Genomic DNA, 20,121 nt, shown 5'->3' on the forward strand with positions numbered 1-20,121 from the left:
TTACTCATGCAATATATGTATTTATATCTGTTGTGGTTTTCAGGCCAGGACAATTGGCAGTGCAAGCATCACAGGTTCACACCTACTGGTAAGAGCTGAGTGAAATGCGTTGACTAAGAGGTCGTTTCTCTGTGGGATGTCATGTCCATTTCTAGCATTTCACAGGATGACATAAAAGGAGCGAGAGGTGGGATAGGATACTCTTGGAGGTCACATCCATTTCTCAAATTAGAACCAATTATTAACTTCAGCTTAGATATTAAAATAGATTATTACAATAAAGTCTCCGGAAAACACATTTTAAATATACCAATTCAGTTATTTCTTTATTTTATTCTCAGGGGCTAATAAACAAAAATCATTGAATTAAATAGAAACACATAAGTACGAAAAAACTAGATCTGTCATTTATGTGAAGTCATACTGCCGTTTATTGATATTGTTAAATGATGAAGCTCAACTCCAAAAACGCCAATGAAATTTTCTGTTTTTCCTAATGACTTTATTTTTCATTCTTGAAGTAGTAGGGTTTGATGTGTTAACAGGATCTTCAGTAGAAGATTTGAAGATTAGCATGCTAATATGTTTGTCATGAAGATGGCTGCATAGTCAGCAGATTTCCAAGACAATTGTTGCAGGATCTTGGTCCAGTCTGGGATCAATTAAAGCCTTTGTCGTTGATCTCCATCAGGATCTCAACCCCTTTCTTTCCCTCTCCTTTTTTTCTTTTTAATCCAGCCTCGATGGAGCTTTGCTGCCTGGGACAGTCATCGTTCAGTTGTTTGAAAGTTAAAATTCAGCATGTTATTACTGAAATGATTGCTTTGTGAGAAGTTGGTCTTTTTAGTGTTGAATGTTAATTATGAGAAATAAAAAAACAAGTATTATCAAAGTTATTAGAATTTAATATATGTAATATATGTGCAAAATGTCATCCGAATCCACCCACAATGTGGAAATCTAAAGTACTCATAGTGTTACTGGAGGAAAGTTTATAAGAGGGCTAATGTCTGTATTTAATCTGATGGTTGATTGTCAAAGTTCTTACCAAATGTCATCGTTATCCGTTGTTCAGATATTACAACCTCTTGGAATAGCAGAGACACAGTCAAAATGGGTTATGAAACCTCTGCAGCTACCATGGTTAAAAAACGGAAATGTTTCATAAAGCAGAGTGACTCATGGCCAAAGAAAAACTCTGATAACGTTATTTAATTTCTGTAAAGGGCTTGCTGAAAAATTCACCTGCATAATCCTCCCTCTAGGGGGCAGAAGTTTCAAAGTAAACAATCCAACCCGTGAGGGCCCACGCAGTAGGAAGAACTAGAAGATGTGGGAATGCTTGTGTTTATTGCACCGAGTTTACACTGTGTGCTCTACGTTTGCTCAACTCTGAGCTCCATGTCTTGTGTAGATTTCATTCATATCTGTTGTTGAGGTTTTTTGTTTGATCAGGCAGAAGAAGATGAAACAAGTGGTGACTTATATGGCATATACTTCTGATCGGTCAGAGGCTGTAGGAGCCTCCATCACTACAAAGTTTAGATTTAAAACCAAAGAAGAAACCAACACTATAACATTTTTTTCACACTTTTATTGCAGACAGAATCTTCTGTGTAACAAATGCTATTATTTCATAGAGTTTATCATGACCCTGTCATTATGTGAAGTGCTGGAGACAGCACGGCTGCTCACATTGTTTTCAGTCTAAAAAGGTCATGTTAACACAGTTTTATTTGTTGACATTACTGTGGACTTTCATGCATCCCACCCAGTCATCCCAGTAACTAAACTAAACATCCCAGTGAGTCAGTCAGCGGGTGGGCAGCAGATTTGTTTCTTATCTGTGCTAATTGTTTTCTCATATGCCCTACCGGTTTGCCTTCTCCCCATCCCTCCTCTCTGACTTGTCGCGTGTATGTGTCTTTCTCAGCACATTCCTGTCCAGAAGTGTCATTTAGCAGCTTCGCACAAACGAACATCTTTGGCCTTATAGACTTGAGGTCGGGGAGTACGCTTTTTAAGTTACCCTCTTACTCACCGCATTTAATCCATCTAACATCATCTGCTGCTCTGTTAAAGCGCCTTTGTTGGAGAGGTTGAGTTAATGAAACAGCAAAAACTAGTTAACTTGCACATGTACGACCGCCTCCAAGATCAGCACAAGAGCTCTATTGTGAAGAATCACGTCACTGTCTGAAACTAGCCAAGTATTTTTGATTACTCAAAGCCTGAGAGTGATTATCAGGTTGCACTTACTAAAAAATGTGCCCTGTCTGCCTGTTCACATTCAGAAGTGTGATATATAATTTGCCAGTAAACAATTAAAGAGAAAGCCTACGAAAACAAAAGAACCGAGGTGTGATAGATCCAGGTACGGTGATGGAACAACCTTGAAAAGATTGTCGGTGTGTGAACCCATTAAACCAGAACACATGAAAGTTTAGCTGATTGATTGGCAGGACGTGATTGTCTGACGATGGATCTCTTTATCTGTCTTTCTCTGGCATATTGTCACAAGATATGTATCTGCCTTGGGTGGGGACAGCTATGTAAGACCAAGGTGGGGTTTGTTGATAAGGTGAAAAACAAACCCTGTTAGTGCTTCACCTGACTGATATGGAAGGAATTTAGTAAATGTGTGTGTCTGTTTAGTTTTGTCCATCAAACTGATAGTGAAACCATCCAGCACAATGGCGTGTTTTAATGTGAACATTAGGGATGAAAAAAATCTATCAAGGACTGAATTGCTGTTGATATAAAATGTTTCATGCAAAATTCTTCGCAACAAATGCGAACTAGGACGCAGGTATAAGATCACATTCAGTTTTGCTCTCACAGCTATGAGACATACAGCCACTGTCCGCCAACAAACACTGGACGAATGTAAATTACTTAGCCATATGACACTTCTGTGAGAAGTGTGCTAAAGTGGCGGAGAAGGTTGTAAAATTATATGCTTTTTCATTATACCCAAGGTTTGACTTGTTGTGTGTAAAGATTCCATTTTGCATTTGAAGAGTTGCAAAAGAATATTGATGACGATGAAATATGTCAAACGCAACTCCAGAACTGTTTTCTTCCATTTCTGCAGTGGTTTTATTGGAACCAGCACCCTGATTGTTCCTGTAATTGTCATGCTTTTAACGTGCTGTAAATGTGTAACTTTATGCAATTTTCTTTCCTGACATTGGCTCATTTCCCCCCCTCTTGCCCCCCCCCCCATCCCTCACTCCTCTACTGAGGACATCAGCCAATCGCACCTCAGCGGGGGTCCCTCCCCTCCTCTGATAAATACCACCACCAACCAGGGAAGGTCTATCTGCCTGGATCTCATTCCCTCTGCAGAGTCTCTTCTCATCTCACACCACCTCTGTGCCCTAGACTCCCTCCGCGATCATGTCTGTCAGAGCTGTGAAGACCACCACCCTCTCCAGTGTGTCATCCTCCAGGGGCCCCAGCCAGGGCTACAGCAGTCGCTCCTTCTCCGGCTACGGAGGCCATGGCATGGGGAGTTCCAGACAGAGCTACGCCGTCCGGAGCTCCTATGGAGGCGTGGGCAGCTGTGGTGCAGGTGTGGCTGCTGGGGGGTTCAGGGGGTTTGCAGCTGGAGGCTCTGGACAAAGAGGAGGTGGAGTGGAGTTTGGCTATCTCGGCTTTGGAGGAGGTATGGGAGCTGGCATGGCAGGTGAAATGGTGGCCCCCATCACGGCGGTGACTGTGAACAAGAGCCTACTGGCTCCCTTAAACCTGGAGATCGATCCCAACATCCAAGTAATCCGCACCCAGGAGAAGGAGCAGATCAAGACCCTGAACAATCGCTTTGCATCCTTCATCGACAAGGTCAGTCCGCCCAAGATTTGCACACATACAAAAACTGTCATCATATTTGTGTAAAAGTCACACAAGTAAAAGTAGAAGTACAGGAACTGCAAAGAAAATGACTAAAAGGAAAGCCAAAACAAACTGTTGAAAGTGGTCTCACAATGGAGATTGCCCTTGAAACGGTTCCATCGAGACTTATATTGTTCATAACAATGAGCCGTCCCACACGGGGAACAAATCTGAGGGGATATTGCTTCCTCTGTGGGAGGGCTAAGCTGCCTCTCAGGCCAGATCGCAGAGCTGAGATAAGAAGATCACACTGGATCCAGAACTGACAAGAACAACTAAACATCCTTGCTTCAGAGCTACATCCAACATATGAACAATATCCTGCACAAATAAGTGGTTATGAAAGCAGATGCAGTTCTGGCACACTTCTAGCTTTGTTGAAAATAAAGTTTGTGTAACTGACCTCATTCGGGTCTCATTGCCTGCATATTGGCAGCCTGTGCAGATTCAAACCAGAAGGCGAGGAGGTTTTTAAAAAAAAAAACAGCAACAGGAAAAAACACACACACAAAAAAGAAGCAGTTGACCACAGAAAGACCCCACCAATTACTTTTCTGAGGCCATATAGTGGCCAAAGTGCTTGCCATACACCTTTTTTTTTTTTTTTTAATATGACAACTGCAATGTTAAAATGAGCAAGGTTTTTCACCAACCAGCAAAGTGTTTTCCAGCAGAGACCATTCGTTTTTTTTCAGTTATCTCTCCCAATAACTCACAAATGGATATTCTTGTTTAAGGAGGCACACAGGAATGAAAAAAAGCTGTTTCTCCCACCCATGGTACTATAAAATGGCACACACATATGCACGCTGAGCTGTGTGTCTCTGGTGGTGTTTGCTGAGTGAGCCCCACCCAAGGTCAGAGCACCGAAAAGAAAAGCTGGGAGAAATAGTGCCACATTGTGTTAAAGTGAATATAGGTAGAGTTTATGTTGCATTTCTCCCACTCTTTACATTCATTTTTATTTTCCTTCCTCAATCCACCATGTCTCAAAGTCTCCTTTCTGTTTATTATGCATTTCTCCATACAACAAGAACAGAACAGAAGACAAACACATATCTCCATAATCAAATGGTTTTCCTTTTTTCTCACCAGTCTTTCTCGAATGATCTTGTCTCCAGGTCCGCTTCCTTGAACAGCAAAATAAAATGCTTGAGACCAAGTGGAAGCTTCTGCAGGAACACACCACATCTCACTCCAACATCGATAGCATGTTCGAGGCCTACATTGCCAACCTCCGTAAACAGCTGGACAACTTGGGACATGAAAAATTCAAACTGGAATCAGACCTGAATCACATGACAGGCCTGGTGGAGGACTTCAAAAACAAGTGCGTGGGGTCACACTTCTTAATTATACAAGACAGGAGTTTCTTTTTCCCCCAAACGTGATGTCATATTCTTTTAGCTGACACTTTTATCCACCCTAATGCATTTCTTCAGACACACGCAACTTTATTTAATCTTTAGTTGTGCACACAAAGTTATAAAAAAGAGTTGCAAGAACTTAAAAGACTAAGAATACGACTGAAAGTGTTGTCTTAATGCCTTTTCTCTGTTCACCCAGGTATGAGGAAGAGATCAACAAGCGTAATGAGTGTGAGAACAACTTTGTCCTTTTAAAGAAGGTTTGTTTAGTTTTTAATGTCGATAATAACTTTCCTCAAAAGTACCCATATCTTCCTGTATGGGTTTGGGGCTGCTTCTAATAATAATTCCTCGTAATTTCATCTTTTCCACTGAAGGACACAGACGCAGCCTATACGGTGAAAGTGGAGCTGGAGGCCAAACTGGACGCGCTCTCTGATGAGATTGACTTCCTCAGGCAGATCTATGATGCAGTGAGAACCTTATTTTACTTCATGGATCTGCATTAACAAATTGCTTCAGTAGGATAGCAATTATAGTTTCCTGTGCATTTTCCACTTGCTTGAATTTCTTTATTACCTTGTGCAGGAAATCAATGAGCTGCAGAGCCAGATCAAGGACATTTCTGTGGTGGTGGAGATGGACAACAGCCGTAATCTTGACATGGACGCCATCATCGCTGAAGTGCGTGCGCAGTACGAAGAGATTGCCAACAAGAGCAGAGCAGAGGCTGAGCTGTGGTACCAGAACAAGGTAGGGAAGTTGAAGCCAGTGAATTATTTGTGTCCGTGTACACACAAATAATCTTTTATATAGATTTTTCACAAATGCACCAAAGTCATAAAAGGAAGCAAACATGGTGAATCTGAATTGTCGTTGTTTTGCTAAGTGCTTTTGTGATAGAACTGGAGGAGTTTTCGGCAACAACTAATAACTAATAACAATTAATAAGAAAATAATCTACGAGTTCTGTTGCTTCATATCTTTGCTCATTCCTGGCTGTCCCAGTATGCAGAAATGCAGCAGTGTGCAGGAAGATATGGTGACGACCTGAAGTCAACCAAGGCTGAGATCGCTGACATGAACCGCAGGATAATGAGACTCCAGTCCGAAATTGACATGGTTAAAGCACAGGTAGGGATTCAAATCTGAAGTTTTATACATGCTTAAATATCTTACTTGAACAAAATTCAATTCAATAAAATTTTATCCCTTTGACAATCCTCATCCTGCATCCCCCAAAATATTCTGCAGTAATTGAGAAAAGTGGGTATATTACCGTATAAAGACAATTAAAACGTTTCTCCTCCATCCCTCTGCTCATGCTCCGTTACTCTTAGCGTAATAGTTTGGAAGGTCAGATTGCAGAGGCAGAAGAGCGAGGCGAACTGGCAATCAAGGATGCTAAGCTCCGCGTCAGAGACCTGGAGGAGGCGCTCCAGAGAGCCAAACAGGATATGGCCCTGCAAGTCCGCCAGTACCAGGAACTGATGAATGTCAAGTTGGCTCTGGACATTGAAATTGCCACTTATAAGAAATTGCTTGAAGGAGAGGAGATCAGGTAAGCTCTTGCTGTTTGAACATTTGTGCGCCCACCTGTGGTCGTCATGGTCGCTGCATCTGATGCAGCATTATCCCTATGACTTTCCAAGTCGTGTTTTTCTTAGATTCTTCTCTTTCTTTTGTAGGTTGGCAACAGGAATCAAGACAAATGTGACTAAGCAGAGCTGTAAGTCCATATTCTACCTACGTGAAAATGAACTGTAACAGCATCATTCCTGAAACCTGAGTCACAAGCTAAAAAAAATAAATAAAAAAATGTTATCAGACTCACACAGTTTAGGAAAGTTGGATCTTTTCTTCATTATTTTGATGACACAAAATCTTGCTCTTTAAAAAAAACAAAACGATGACCCTTGTCCTCTTCTTAATATACAGGCATGAATTACAATGCCTACAGCATGGAGAGTTCTCGCATCCCGTCCTACGTCAGCTCTTCCTATGATGGAATGAAGTCTGTCGGGGGATCAGTCTCTGCCCTTGAAGGTGGGGTGGTCAAGAGCACAACAGTAACAAAGACCGAGGCAACAAAGACCGAGGCGGTGTCGATCAAGGCCGAAGAGAAAGAAGAGGACAAGGAAGAGAAAGAGGAACAGCAGGATCAGGATCCTGAGGAGAAGAAGGAGGAGCAGGCGGAGGCTGAACCCGTGGCTCAAGAGTAATGTTGTCTTAAAGCGTTTTAGTTTCAAGCTTGTAGGTTAAGAAAAATTCCACCCTCTCGACATTTGTTTTCACTTCATTAATGTCCCCCAAAATAAATTGAATCTTTCAGCTGAAACTGGTGTAGACACACCTTCTTTCCTGACATCTCTGATGGAGTTGTGCTATGACTGAGATTTTGTTAAAACTCCTTTGGTTGAATAAATTCATAACTGTCAACAACAGTACATTCCAGTTGTCCAGTTCTTTTTTTGTCTGCATATATATTAATGGTTAATACCAAGTTTGGTAAAACTTAAAGCATATATAGGCTATGCATTTTAATATATTTTAATATAGTGCTTTTCTTAAAAATATTATATATATATATATATATATATATATATATATATATATATATATATATATATATATATATATATATATATATATATATATATATATATATATATTGTAATGAGGGGTGTCATCCGCTGCTAGTCTGAAATGAGAGAAAAAGGAAAACACACAACGGGCACACAAGCCATTGAAATCTGCAAGAGAGAAAACAAACAAAACAAACAGAAACATTTCATGTCTCTGAAACTGAATTGAAGCTAGGCTACTGCGATTAACTGTCCCCTAAAACTGTGGAGTGAGTATGTAGGTGAGTGAGCAGGTGTATGTCTGTGTAACTGTGTGTGTGTTTAAAGTCAAAACAATGCTGTACCTGAACTGTAACTATAGTGGAGGAGAGAGGGCACAACCCGCCACCTGAGAGACCACAAGTCGACAAGGGAGAAACCCGAACCCAAGCCACCCACAGCCCCGCAGAGGACCAGAAGAGGGCGGGAGGAAACCCCCCGCCAGCAAGCTTAGTGCATCTTCCATCGCAGGACACCCTTACTCACGGCCCGTGTCCGGCCACCACGGCCCCCCCGCCCCAGGCCAAATGCGGGAAACACGGGTGACGTAAGTCTCGCTCCTGCCCCTGGTGATGAGTGTGTGTGTGACTAATGTGGTTAAAACAGGGAGGGTGAGGTCGGGGGCACCACCTTTCACAGTGGCCCTCACTCCAAGGTCCTATGTGCAAGTGTATCTTTCAAGTGTACATCTGTTGAGTCTAGTCGTCCCTGGGTATGTAAGACAGCGTCCCCCACGCCCCGGACCCCCCTCAGCTGTCCAGTTCTTGATTGCACTACACTCATTTAGCCACTAGATGTCACTGTTACAAAGCACAGCTGAGATGGGAGCGAGCCATTTACAACATAACACCTTTGAAAGGAGTCATTTGGGGAAGAAAAACGTTTTGCAACACTAACAAATTAAAAACAGTCACCAACCTCCTCGTGACTTCTGCTTACCACCATTGGAAATACCTAGAACCCTGTTTGCAAAACAACAAATTATGAAATATAGATTTACATGGTGTTTTATTGGCATTTTCCTGGGAGTAACTGCATTATAAAACTTTGAAATCATCATATTTATTTGTATTTCAATTAAAAAGGCGACTTTTAAATATACAGTAATGTACACTCAACAACAAAGGTGAAAAGACTTGTAAACAACTTCCTATCTAGTGACTATGGTTTGTTAATACAGTCATAGTAAAACAATGTAGGATTTTAACAGTGTTTTGACAATGAAAGCGTATCATAGGGGGTGACAGTCAGCAACAGGTCCCAGCCTGTCTTGCTCCAGGAACACATTAGCCTCAGGAGTTTCTCTGTGACACAATAAACTGACAAGCATGCATTTGTGTAAGATTTTATCAAGTGTAATTGTCAAGTTTTATACCATTGCTCACTTAGAGAGATGAAGTGTGTATGTTTTTATTGCAAAATGTGCATCTAAAGTTCACAAAGCATGCACATCAAAGAATCATACATTACATAGTCCGATGCGAGTAAAGTTGTATCAAAGCATTATAGACACCAGTGAGGATGTCTATGAATGAATAATGATCTCTGTAAAGCGCTCTGGGTGCCTTGAAGGGCGCTATATAAATCCAAGTCATTATTATTATTATTAGATACCTGGAAATCCGTTACCACTCAAGTTATCAGGGTTTGTGATCCATGATTCGGGAACAGGACCTTTCTCACTTTCAGTAAAGGACTACATGTCTTCCAAGTCCACTGAGAAACAGGTTTGAACACGAATAACGGGTGGTGATGCTCCACCCATGACCACACATCCTCTCATGTGTTTCGAAAGAATACTTCATAAGTCCCACAATCCCACCCAGATTCGTAATGTGCCGCTGACAAACGCTGGGACAGAGCAGAGCATGTTCAGGTTTAAAAACCTGATGAGGTAACTGCACAAAAATGATGAGCACAGAAAAGACACACACTGTGTACACAAAATATGTGCAGAAACACAGCAACAGTTGACCTGACATAACTGGAACAGCTGAAAACTGAGTTACAGGCCAACTCTGAAGTAAATCTTTGCTGAGAAACTGGTGAAAGTATCTGTCAGATACTGTGAATGCATTATTTGGCTTAAGGAAGACCACACCTCAAGCAACAGACAGTTTATGACCACAGCCGCCAGAGAGCTAGCTTGCCAGTAAAGCTGTGGTAAAGGCAGGGAAAGCGATTTGGCTGGAGGAATCCAAAACAGTGGGCCAAATCTCAGAAATCCACATAATGTTAGCTTTATCTTCATGAAACTCTTATGACAAGCGTAACTGTCAGGGCTTGCTGCTTTGTAGGGGTTATGAATGGGACAGATGTCAGTAAGTAATGAGTAACCTATGTAACAAATACAAAAGTGAAACGGTGATATTTATCAGTTTATCAGTTCACCGGGTATACCTCCTTTATCTTTTGGATGGTTCACTTGGGCTGGAACTTGTCCCAGTGTGTGTCGGTGAGGCCCGCTTGTTCATTAGTCGATCGTTGGGATAATTTACAGATACAGAGAGCCACATGCACACACAGGCGATTCAAAATCAATAATTAACCAATCATGTGTGTCTTTGGACTCTGGGAAGCAACAGATAATGCTCCAGGAACAGGGAAAGCATACAACTGCCTCACAGAAAGCCACCATGCCAACACGCTGGTACAAATACAGAATCATCTTCCTGTGATGCAGCAGTGCAAACCACCATATTACAGTACAAAGCACAGTACACAAGCATAGTATCCAGATAGTAGCTAAACATGGTAACCATGGTATTGTCACAGATTGCACAATCGTACCTAACGTGTGATTCACTCCACCCTTGTCAGCTGATGAACAGTTTAGATACTGTACATCTAAAGTAGGTTGCAAGTGTTTCGGTTGATATCGGTTGATAAGTACTGCATGGTCCAGAAAAATAAAATCATGCATATTCATACTTCAACTCTTAGTGGATTGATTGGAGCAATTCTTTCTGAGACAACATTTCATTAATGTTTAAGTTTCAATCTTTCAAAAGGTTCAAGGCCATAATCCCTGAAATAGTTTTAAAAGTTATAAAAGGAGACTTTTTTAAAAGACTAACACGGTTATACTCTAAGGTTTCTTGTACATTCACTTATTACTGAAAACCAGCTTCTGGATTCAGAATCTCTCTCTGTGACATGAAATAATTTGAATGGTAATGCAATGTTGACTTTTTTTTTAATAAGTAGCAGTTTGATCTCCCATAAAGCACCATAGCAATAAATGACAACAACTCTGCAAACTACAGAATAAATCAATATCGCGCGGCCTACTTCTTGTTGCATTACCAAAGAGTTGTGTATGTGTTTTCTTGACACAGGAAGGACGCGGGACTGATTGTGCTGCAGTCCACTGTGATGAACTGACACTGACAATGGCCCGCTGCACTATCATGTTTACTGCAGGGCGTTTTCAAATATGCCTGGGATATAAAAAGTCTACACACCCTTATTAAATTGCAGGCTTTTACAATATAGACACAGACATAACAATATAAATGTCAATATAAATGCTTCCAAAGATGATTATTGCACCAAAGATGATGAGGAGAAAACTACAGGAAGTTTTGGCAAGTCCTGATCACTCCTTGCTTGTGTCTACAATCCATAAAATTTCACACAAATCTGGGCTTTATCTGTTTAAAAAAAATAAAAATATCTGTTACAATTAAAGTGTTTTGAGTTGTCTTGCTGAAATTGCATTAAAGATTTAATACAGCTGACATTCGCGTTACTATTGTCACCTTTTTGTAACCTGCAATTTCACAGGAGTGTGTATAGTTTTTTTTTTCAAATACAGTCTTTTTTTCAAATAAGAAAGTTCAGAATTGTAAGGAAATACCACAGATGTGCAACAAGCTCATGGTGTGGGATGGTGCAGAGTAGCCAGAGCTAAAGAGAAAGGTCAATGAAGGGCAGCAGGTAATGCACTTAAGAGGAACCAGTTTTACCCTCATGTTATGCAACCTACACAATGTGCCCCCGTTTACTAATGTTGCAGGAATCCCAAGCAGGATAAATATATTCACACCTAAATGAGAGACAAATGTGAATGCCTTTCTATTTTTCAAGTGGCTGTTGTTGGATGTCATCTGAATATATCCATTTGGAAAATAATGAAAATACAAAAAGACCAAAAACTGAACGCAACAGCTAGCTACCCTCAGGCTGACAAACGATCTCAACAGAATCCACACCTACACACTCGTTACTCTGAGTCACTTACCAAAACTACTTTTCATGTAATGATACTTTCATGTAACTGACTGAATATCTCTATTTTCAAGTACAAGGGGCAATATTTCAAGGTTTGACTTTTGAACATTCTGTGTTCTCCTGAATTGATCACCATGTACAATAGTTAACATTTATATTCAGCATTTGACCGCGTTTCCATGAAATGTGACACAAAAGTTTGAATGACCGAAAATTACATCCGAGCTGTATCTTAAAGGTGACCTATTATGGCATTTAATGTATATTTTAAACAGGCCTTGAATGTCTTAAAAACAATCTAAAGCTTGTTTTTTCTACATAAATCATAAATCCAGCCTGTGGGCCCTGTCACTAGTTTTACCGCTTCTAACCTCTTTTTCTGTGCCTCATTTTTAGGGAAGGGGGGGGTATGATAATGAGGCTCTGTGCTGATTGGCTCCCTGAATGACGTGTAGCAGGGGAGGAGGATAAACCCTCGCTCCGCCAGAGCAGCCCGAGCCTGTAAATTATCACAACACTGAATTTTCACAAATGGAAACTTTATTGTTAAAAAAATAAAATATGAGTTGTATATAAATAACATTTATGCACTATTTAAGCCGGATCTGCCCGGCGGATGCTGAACGCTGGCCCCGGAGCCACGCAGGGCGCCCGGGAGCAGCGCGCATCACCGCGGCTTTAACGGGGGAATCTGACCGGTTCCGACCGGCCGGGACCGCAGGAACCCGCCTTGACTGGTAGCAGGGACTCCCGGGGACCGAGCAGCGGAATTTCAGCCGGATCTGCCCGGCGGATGCTGCGCGACGGGTGCTGCAACCCCACGGCGGGCGCACAGATCAGCTCCGGAGCACATCCTGTGCGCATCGTCGGTTACAGGTGATCAAACCGACAGATTTGCCTGAAAATCTCGGAGGGTGAAGCTGGTCCGACCTGGGACGGACCCCCAAGGACCCAGCTCCCAAACCACCCGGGAACCTGGATGATTTAACCCGGATCCGCTCCGCCGCGGCGCCGCGTCCGACTGGCTGAAGGAAGGACCGCTCCAGCCTGTAGAGAGAGCTGGTTGTGGGCGTGGTTTCAGCAGTGGAGGCCGAACCTATGGAAATCTGCTCCCGTCGTTACGTAACGACGGGAGCAGATTTTAATCGGCTCAAAAAAAACCACGTGACACTGGGGGACTCTGTCCGGCGGGGGTCAGAGAGCTTGCAGAAATTCATGGTATTTTGTCTCCCCTGTGCTGGCAGGGTGAGGGGAGACCACTTTATATATGTTAAAACAAGAAAAAACGTGTTTTTCATAATAGGTCCCCTTTAACATGGATCACGGAGGAGAAAACCTGCGTTGATTTCAGCGTTTGTGTTTCCATGCTACATGTTACAGTCAGACACCGCAGACTACACAAGTGAGCACACAAAGGAACCTGTATATTAGTCATGAACTGAGTTAACTTGGCAACACAATGAAGCAGTTTAATTGCCCTATAATTCGCACAATTACAACATGAGCTTGTAATATATTCTCATATATCCAAACATAACCTTTGGGAAATAATAGAGTATTATTTAAGTGACTTGTAATGACTAAAAGGGATGATTGAGTGGTGTAAAATAAATGCCAGAAGAGGAACACAATGAGTTATGATCACTCTTCAGGGTTTTATGATTTAGTCATGTAAACTGTCAGTTTTAATAGTCTCAAAGCATTAAAATGAAACCGGGGGCAATAGAGTAAATCAATGTATTAATCTGTGTCATTTAGAATCTGTCTGCACGGGCCTTGGTATAATATGTGCAAGACTGGCAAATGATTTAATGCTACACGGGGAGAAAAAAAAAACCCTGCCACCCACTTGAGTTTCTGGTCTGATTTCTTCTGAAAGTTTCGAGTGGACGCAGCAAGACAGAGGGAGGTGTAACGCCTGCCAATGTAATAATGCCCACAAATGTAATAAACCAAAAACGTAATAAAAATATGCAGCTTTTAATGTAATAATCCTGCAAATGTAATACATTTCCCACAAACGTAATAGTCGCTGCCTACTACAAACGTAACACGCGATTTCCCAGAAATGTAATAACTATTACGTTTGTAGAGATTTATTAAGTTTGTGGGGAAGTGAAAATCTTCAACTTTCAATGTTGTAATAACTTCCCACAAATGTAATAATGCAATGAATAATGGTTGTTGTTGTTTGATTGTTGTCGTTTCTAGCCGGTGAATGTGTAAATTATAATAAAACCCATCCGCACTCTCGCAGCCTGCCCTGCATAATTAATGCTGTGGATGTGTCAGCAGAGCCGGATTAAATAAATGGACTACACTAGGCAGCCTGTGATTTTTGGGCCCCCCTCCATCGATGTTATTTATGAAATCTTAAACTTACCAAAGTTACTAATAAAACTTAATTCACATTTTACATAGCAAAGTCATAGTCAAGTTGGTTCTTTGTATTCCAAAATAAGTCATGTGTTGTATATTAAACAGTCTATCAGACTATTTTTAGATTTGTATTATTTATACGTTATTACAATGCTCTATTAAATGCTATTAAATTATCCTTATCTTATCGATTGTGAGCATTTTGCAGAAAATCTTAATTAAATGTGTTGATTAAATTGAATAGTTAAATAAGAAGTAAAATCTACAAAGACCAATACAATTTGCAGTAAGACAAAGTGTGCTGTAGTATGTACCGTATGTCTGTATGTGTATATGTATGTATGTATGTATGTATGTGTGTGTATGCGTATGCAGAGCCGTTTGAGAGATTTGCGAGGCCCTGTGTGCAATAGCCAGGGGGGCCCTCGCGCGTGCCTAGCGAGCGCGCGCGAAATTTTTGGGTTTTTCGGGTCGGATCGGGTGTCTATATGCGCAATTTTAACTCTCCAATTAGCAAAATACTGGATACCTTCCCCTGCCTCATCATCATCTGGGCTTGCCTCAACGCGGGGCCCCATGGCTGCTTGAGACCTGGTCGGATCTGTGATTTTTGTAACAAATTTATCAAACGAGCCTTTCAGAGAGGCATTAAACTCTTCCATTTTCTTTTGTTTTTTTCTTTTTTCATCCCCTGATGGAAATTTCCTGAATCTGTCTCGTTCTCTCGACATTGTGTGACAGTTTGTTCCAACTCCACCCGTCTGGATCAGACTAGCTTGTGTCCGCGCTTGGTCTGATCAGTTGTATTGAACAACAGACACGCGTCATCATTGCACATATATTTATTGATATGCACAGACTAGTACACATTTAGGTCTGTAATGGAACGTGACTGTTGATATTTATAAGGGAAAAAACGAAAAAAAAAAATTGGGGAAAAAAAAAAACGGCCCATAGCGCCAGGCCCCTTGGGGCGCGAGGCCCCTTGGGGCGCCAGGCCCCTTGGGGCGCCAGGCCCCTTGGGGCGCCAGGCCCCTTGGGGCGCCAGGCCCCGTGCGGTCGCACGGTTCGCACATCCCTTGCGGCGGCCCTGTGCGTATGTATGCATATATATGTATGTATACTAAATATAGTAATAATGCACATATATATATATATGCCTTAGGTTTTTACCGACATGTTATCAACCATTAATATGTGTGCAGACAAAAAAAAAAAAAAAAAAAATTTTTTTTTTTTTTTTTTTTTTTTTTGGCCCTCTGTCTGGGCCCCCCCCCTGTCGGGCCCTAGGCACGTGCCTAGTCTGCCTTTGCGTTAATCCGGCTCTGTGTGTCAGACCCGACACTTTTTCGGGGAGTGTAACGTAAGGCCATTCAACTGAACTGTAGGCTATTCTGTAGTAACTGGACTCTATCTACCAAATGAATTACGTTTGCTTAGTTTGTTTTGGTTTCATCAATTTGTGCAAATGGAGGAGGAGGAGAGACCTCATCTCATCGTGAGCGCCCTTCGGGTTTGCGCGATTCGGGTTTAGGAGCGCACCTTTCATGAGAGAGACGCAACAACTGTTTGTCTGTTTTGGAGGTGGCAAAGAGAAGAATGAGATATTTCCTCACAAAGACTGTTACACTGGATATTTGCGAGTACCTTACCCAGACCTATAAAGCTGGTAAAGGTGATGTGCCCAAATTCAGAGGTGTTTATTCCTTTTGTGCCTTCCACCAAGCTTGCTCCCCTCCTCTCCAGCTTCCACGAGACTCTGACTTTAAGGAAGGATTTTTATCACCCTGATATCTTTACGTATGCCTAAAAAGTGGGGATTGATTAGAGGGGAGTCTATATCCAAAACCCACTTAAGTAAAGTAGCATTTTTAAATCCTTGGACAAAAAAAATAAAAAATTTAAATCACAGGACGTGACATACTTAATTGATTATGGGAGTCGCGCTAATGGCACACGGGTTACCTTTCCCAAATTCAACAGGCTGCACAGGATCATAATACAGAAAAAAACTCAGAAAGATTGGCCCCTAACAAATTGATCCATGACAGGAACACAAGGGTTTGTGAAAGGGATTTGACCAAATAAAGGCGAAAAGGTCGGCCTGAGACGGTATGTTTTTCACACCCTTGGCGTTGCACCTCTCTCAGTCATTTTAAGTATTTCATTTTTGGTTTCTGGTTGCCTAACGACGCTGAAAGATGACAGTGACACACGCTTCACCTGTTCTGTTGTATTTCATTTTCCAATGACTGACAGTCCAATTCCTGCAGGGCATCTGTCGGGGATAATAGAGGAGGAACAATTTGAAACAACAGCAGAAACAACCATCCACGCTCACGCTCACTGACCACTATGGACAACTTAGAGCATGCAAACACCAAATAGAAAGACCCCAACCAATTTAACCTCATCACTGTGAGGCCCTGGTCAGTTCTCACTTCCTTTTTTGTTCCGTAGAAAGTCTTGCAGTACCTTGACAGTGTGCTTTGATAACATGCTGAAAGATTCCCTTTCAGCCAAGATATTGCAGTCACAGCCAGTATTTTTGCATTTCTGAAGGCATTACTTACTAAACTTTTAATTCCAGAAATCATCACACACTAATCTCTGTGCTCCAGTCACATGATGATGTGTTACTGTGATCTTGATTCTCGCAAAGTTATAACTTACATTTTAAATAATGTCCTTATTTGGAGATGATGCAGTTTTACCAGGTTTGACTTCTAAGTGATATTGTGAAGTGATGCACTCCCTTCTGCTGACTGCAGGGTGACTTGTTTGACTTTCTTGATATTATCTGAATTGAGAGCTTGAGTTTGATAAAGCAATTGAGTGCTGATAAGAAGCAAACCTCTGGCATCCTGTTGGCAGAGTTAGATTCAGGAGCACAAGTTAATGATTGGCTGCTATGCCGTCCGACAACTGCAAGGTTCACTTTCCCTTCACTTGTTCAGACACTCAACATTTAAGCAGGTTTGTGCCAAGTGGCATGCCTCAGCTACTTTTCCATTTGGCCCTCCCTTTTTGCATCTGGACTGTATGCAGATGGTGGCTTCCCAGCACGGCATGCATGACATCAAATGGAGATTGTGAGTGTGTAGACAAGATGGTGGTTGCTAGGCAGCACATCCACAACAACATACTATGCTCATGAATCATCATTTCCTCTCTATATCCACATTTTAGCATATTCAGCATTTTCTTCCCTTTTTACCTTAATTAAACCCAGTTACGTACAAAGGAGATATAATAAAGGACATATCCTTAGAGGCCACACCAGTAATGTCTTCTATCCAGTCAAACGTGAAGAATTATGTGAAACAACATGTTTTTTTAAGGGTGTATTGTGGAAATATGAAAGATGTTGTTTGTTTTTGAGAATGTAGACATAGAATTAAAATCTACTGAAGTAACATGACAGCAGTATCAGAGTAGTATGGTGAGATAAGGTCATGACTCGTACTTGGTCTCTGACTGGTTTCAAAACTACTTCAAGTATAAAAGTAAACGTAATGTAAGGGGGAAAAAAGCCATTAAGGACAAAAGCCATTGGAAATGAATGTATCTTAGTATAATGCAAATATTTTAAAGAACCATACATGTGTACTATTGAGCATTAACATGTGTTTCAGAGAGCAGAAGATATGATGACTAGTTGCCTATAAGTATTGTAATGGTGCAAAAAGTCAAACTTCAGAGGCATGTTATCATTTATCCTAACCTTTATTGGAATGTACATCCAAGTTTAGTTGCAGGAATCTGAGGGAACGGATGTAAGAACAAAACTGGACAAGAACATCTGAAACAACCACAACCAAATTCACTCTATCCGGATGGAGCAATTTAACTGGATAGTTTTTTTTTTAAAGCCGAAATGAAATAGAGTAACAAGGCTGTTTTTAAAATGTAAGGAGTAAAAAGTGCAGATAATTGCGTGAAAATGTAAGGAGTAAAAGTAAAAAGTCGTCTCAAAAATAATTACTCCAGTGAAGTATAGATAACCAAAATTTCTACTTAAGTATGGTAACAAAGTATTTGTACTTCGTTACTTGACAGCTCTGTTTGGGAGTATCAATTACAAAGAAGAGGAAAAACAGATATCCGCAGGCCCCAGTATCAGTAAATGTTAAGTTCACAGGTACAAAACGACTGCAAAAGTCTGGCTTGTTTGGAAGTGTTAGCAGCCATCTCTTCTCTGAAATAAAGATTATGTTTGCTTTTGAACCTCTGCCCATGAGAAATTCACTCAGAATTAACAAATGTGGTAGAGGACTCCATCAAGGTGTGATTACACACACATGTTCTGCCATGATGGCTCACACTTGGACACCTGAAATATACACAAAAATCTCCTGCCTCAAACACGTTATGTTTAATATCAACAGCTCTGGTGTTGACAAGACAATGCACTGAGCTAAGTACTAATGTTGGCATGTTAGTAGCAATGTTAACATGTTCAGCATTTATTGCCCCTCTTCATGCCGGCCTTTGGTAATTAACATAAATGGGTTGATGGGCTTGATGTTGGTTTTTCTTGTATCAAGTCAGAACAAAGCAGGCTACTTGACAAAACCAAGACTCACCTGGCAGACATTGGTAACGTATAGAAAATGCACAAGATCAACATTTTTGTATTCTTATTTTTAAACTTGAATATGTTTGACAAACACAATCTTATTCATCTGTCTGTATAAAGACATACAGATCTCCATCTACTATGGACAGACTATAACCCTGAACCCTCAACTATAACAACAGTTGCCTTTTTAACGCTCCTACTGGGACAATTAGGAAATTTAAAAAACAAAAACCAAAAAAACAATGAGGTAAGAAAAACACACACACACACACACATACTGAGACATTTATTCATCTCCGTCACTGCTGCTAAAATGAATGATATCAGTGTAGCACAACTGTTAAAACCGTCACAAAACTGATGCAACGTATGAGGCATCATTCTAAAGCAGGTGTCTTCAGATACTCTCACCTCACACAAGCAAACAATCCCGTTGCTAGGTTTGTATTTGGCTAGACATCCCGCATGACCTAGCCTGCGTGACAAAGAGTGAGTCACCAGTCAGACAGTAGTATGCTCCAGCTTTCCCACGCCTCCTGAAACATACAGTGATACCCAGTACGCTTCAAAGTGGGGCACCTTTTTTGAAAAATTGTTCGGTATAAACTGTAGTCCATACTAGCCCCCAAGCTCACCTTATGAAAAAAACGTATAACGCTAGGTTACGGGAAGTGTTAGGCTGGGAATGTATATGGCTTAGGTTGGGCTTGTCTACGATGAATTGAATTCAATGATCCAATAAGGACAGCTGGGCTTGCTTGAGCGAGAGAGAGTGTGGACTGTGAGCGAGGTATTAAAGTCCACTGGTATCTTTTTATGAAGGTTTTACAACAGTTTCATTTTTGCTAATGTGTCCACATGTCAACGAAATTTCACATTTATGACAATGAGAGAAGATTGTATGAAGCCTCTCTGCAATGCAGGTGAGCATATTAACCTCAGGTGGAGTTTCATCAGAGACTCATTGTTGTGTTAACAAACTTTTACACATTCATCATTGCAAGCTAACCACATTCCCTTCCACTGGCCTCCCGCAGACTCT

At 41.2% G+C, this 20,121-nt stretch overlaps 1 protein-coding gene across 1 annotated transcript; it reads left to right on the top strand.

The window, feature by feature from the left end:
• The first annotated feature begins 3,316 nt into the window (after positions 1-3,316).
• On the top strand, positions 3,317-7,708 carry LOC133448830 (keratin, type II cytoskeletal 8-like). Its single transcript, XM_061727732.1, has 9 exons — positions 3,317-3,843; positions 5,016-5,224; positions 5,461-5,521; positions 5,639-5,734; positions 5,850-6,014; positions 6,270-6,395; positions 6,602-6,822; positions 6,950-6,990; positions 7,200-7,708. The coding sequence occupies exons 1-9, from the start codon at positions 3,400-3,402 to the stop codon at positions 7,481-7,483; spliced, it is 1,647 nt and encodes a 548-aa protein (XP_061583716.1). The 5' UTR covers positions 3,317-3,399; the 3' UTR covers positions 7,484-7,708.
• Positions 7,709-20,121: the final 12,413 nt, after the last annotated feature.

The sequence above is a fragment of the Cololabis saira genome, chromosome 8 (assembly GCF_033807715.1).
Source record: "Cololabis saira isolate AMF1-May2022 chromosome 8, fColSai1.1, whole genome shotgun sequence".
NCBI lineage: Eukaryota > Metazoa > Chordata > Actinopteri > Beloniformes > Belonidae > Cololabis > Cololabis saira.

Coding starts and splice junctions, on each gene's coding strand:
- LOC133448830 (XM_061727732.1), top strand. CDS start 3,400: ATGTCTGTCAGAGCTGTGAAGACCACCACCCTCTCCAGTGTGTCATCC. Junction 5,225..5,460: donor GTGGAGGACTTCAAAAACAA/GTGCGTGGGGTC, acceptor CTGTTCACCCAG/GTATGAGGAAGAGATCAACA. Junction 6,823..6,949: donor CTTGAAGGAGAGGAGATCAG/GTAAGCTCTTGC, acceptor TTTCTTTTGTAG/GTTGGCAACAGGAATCAAGA.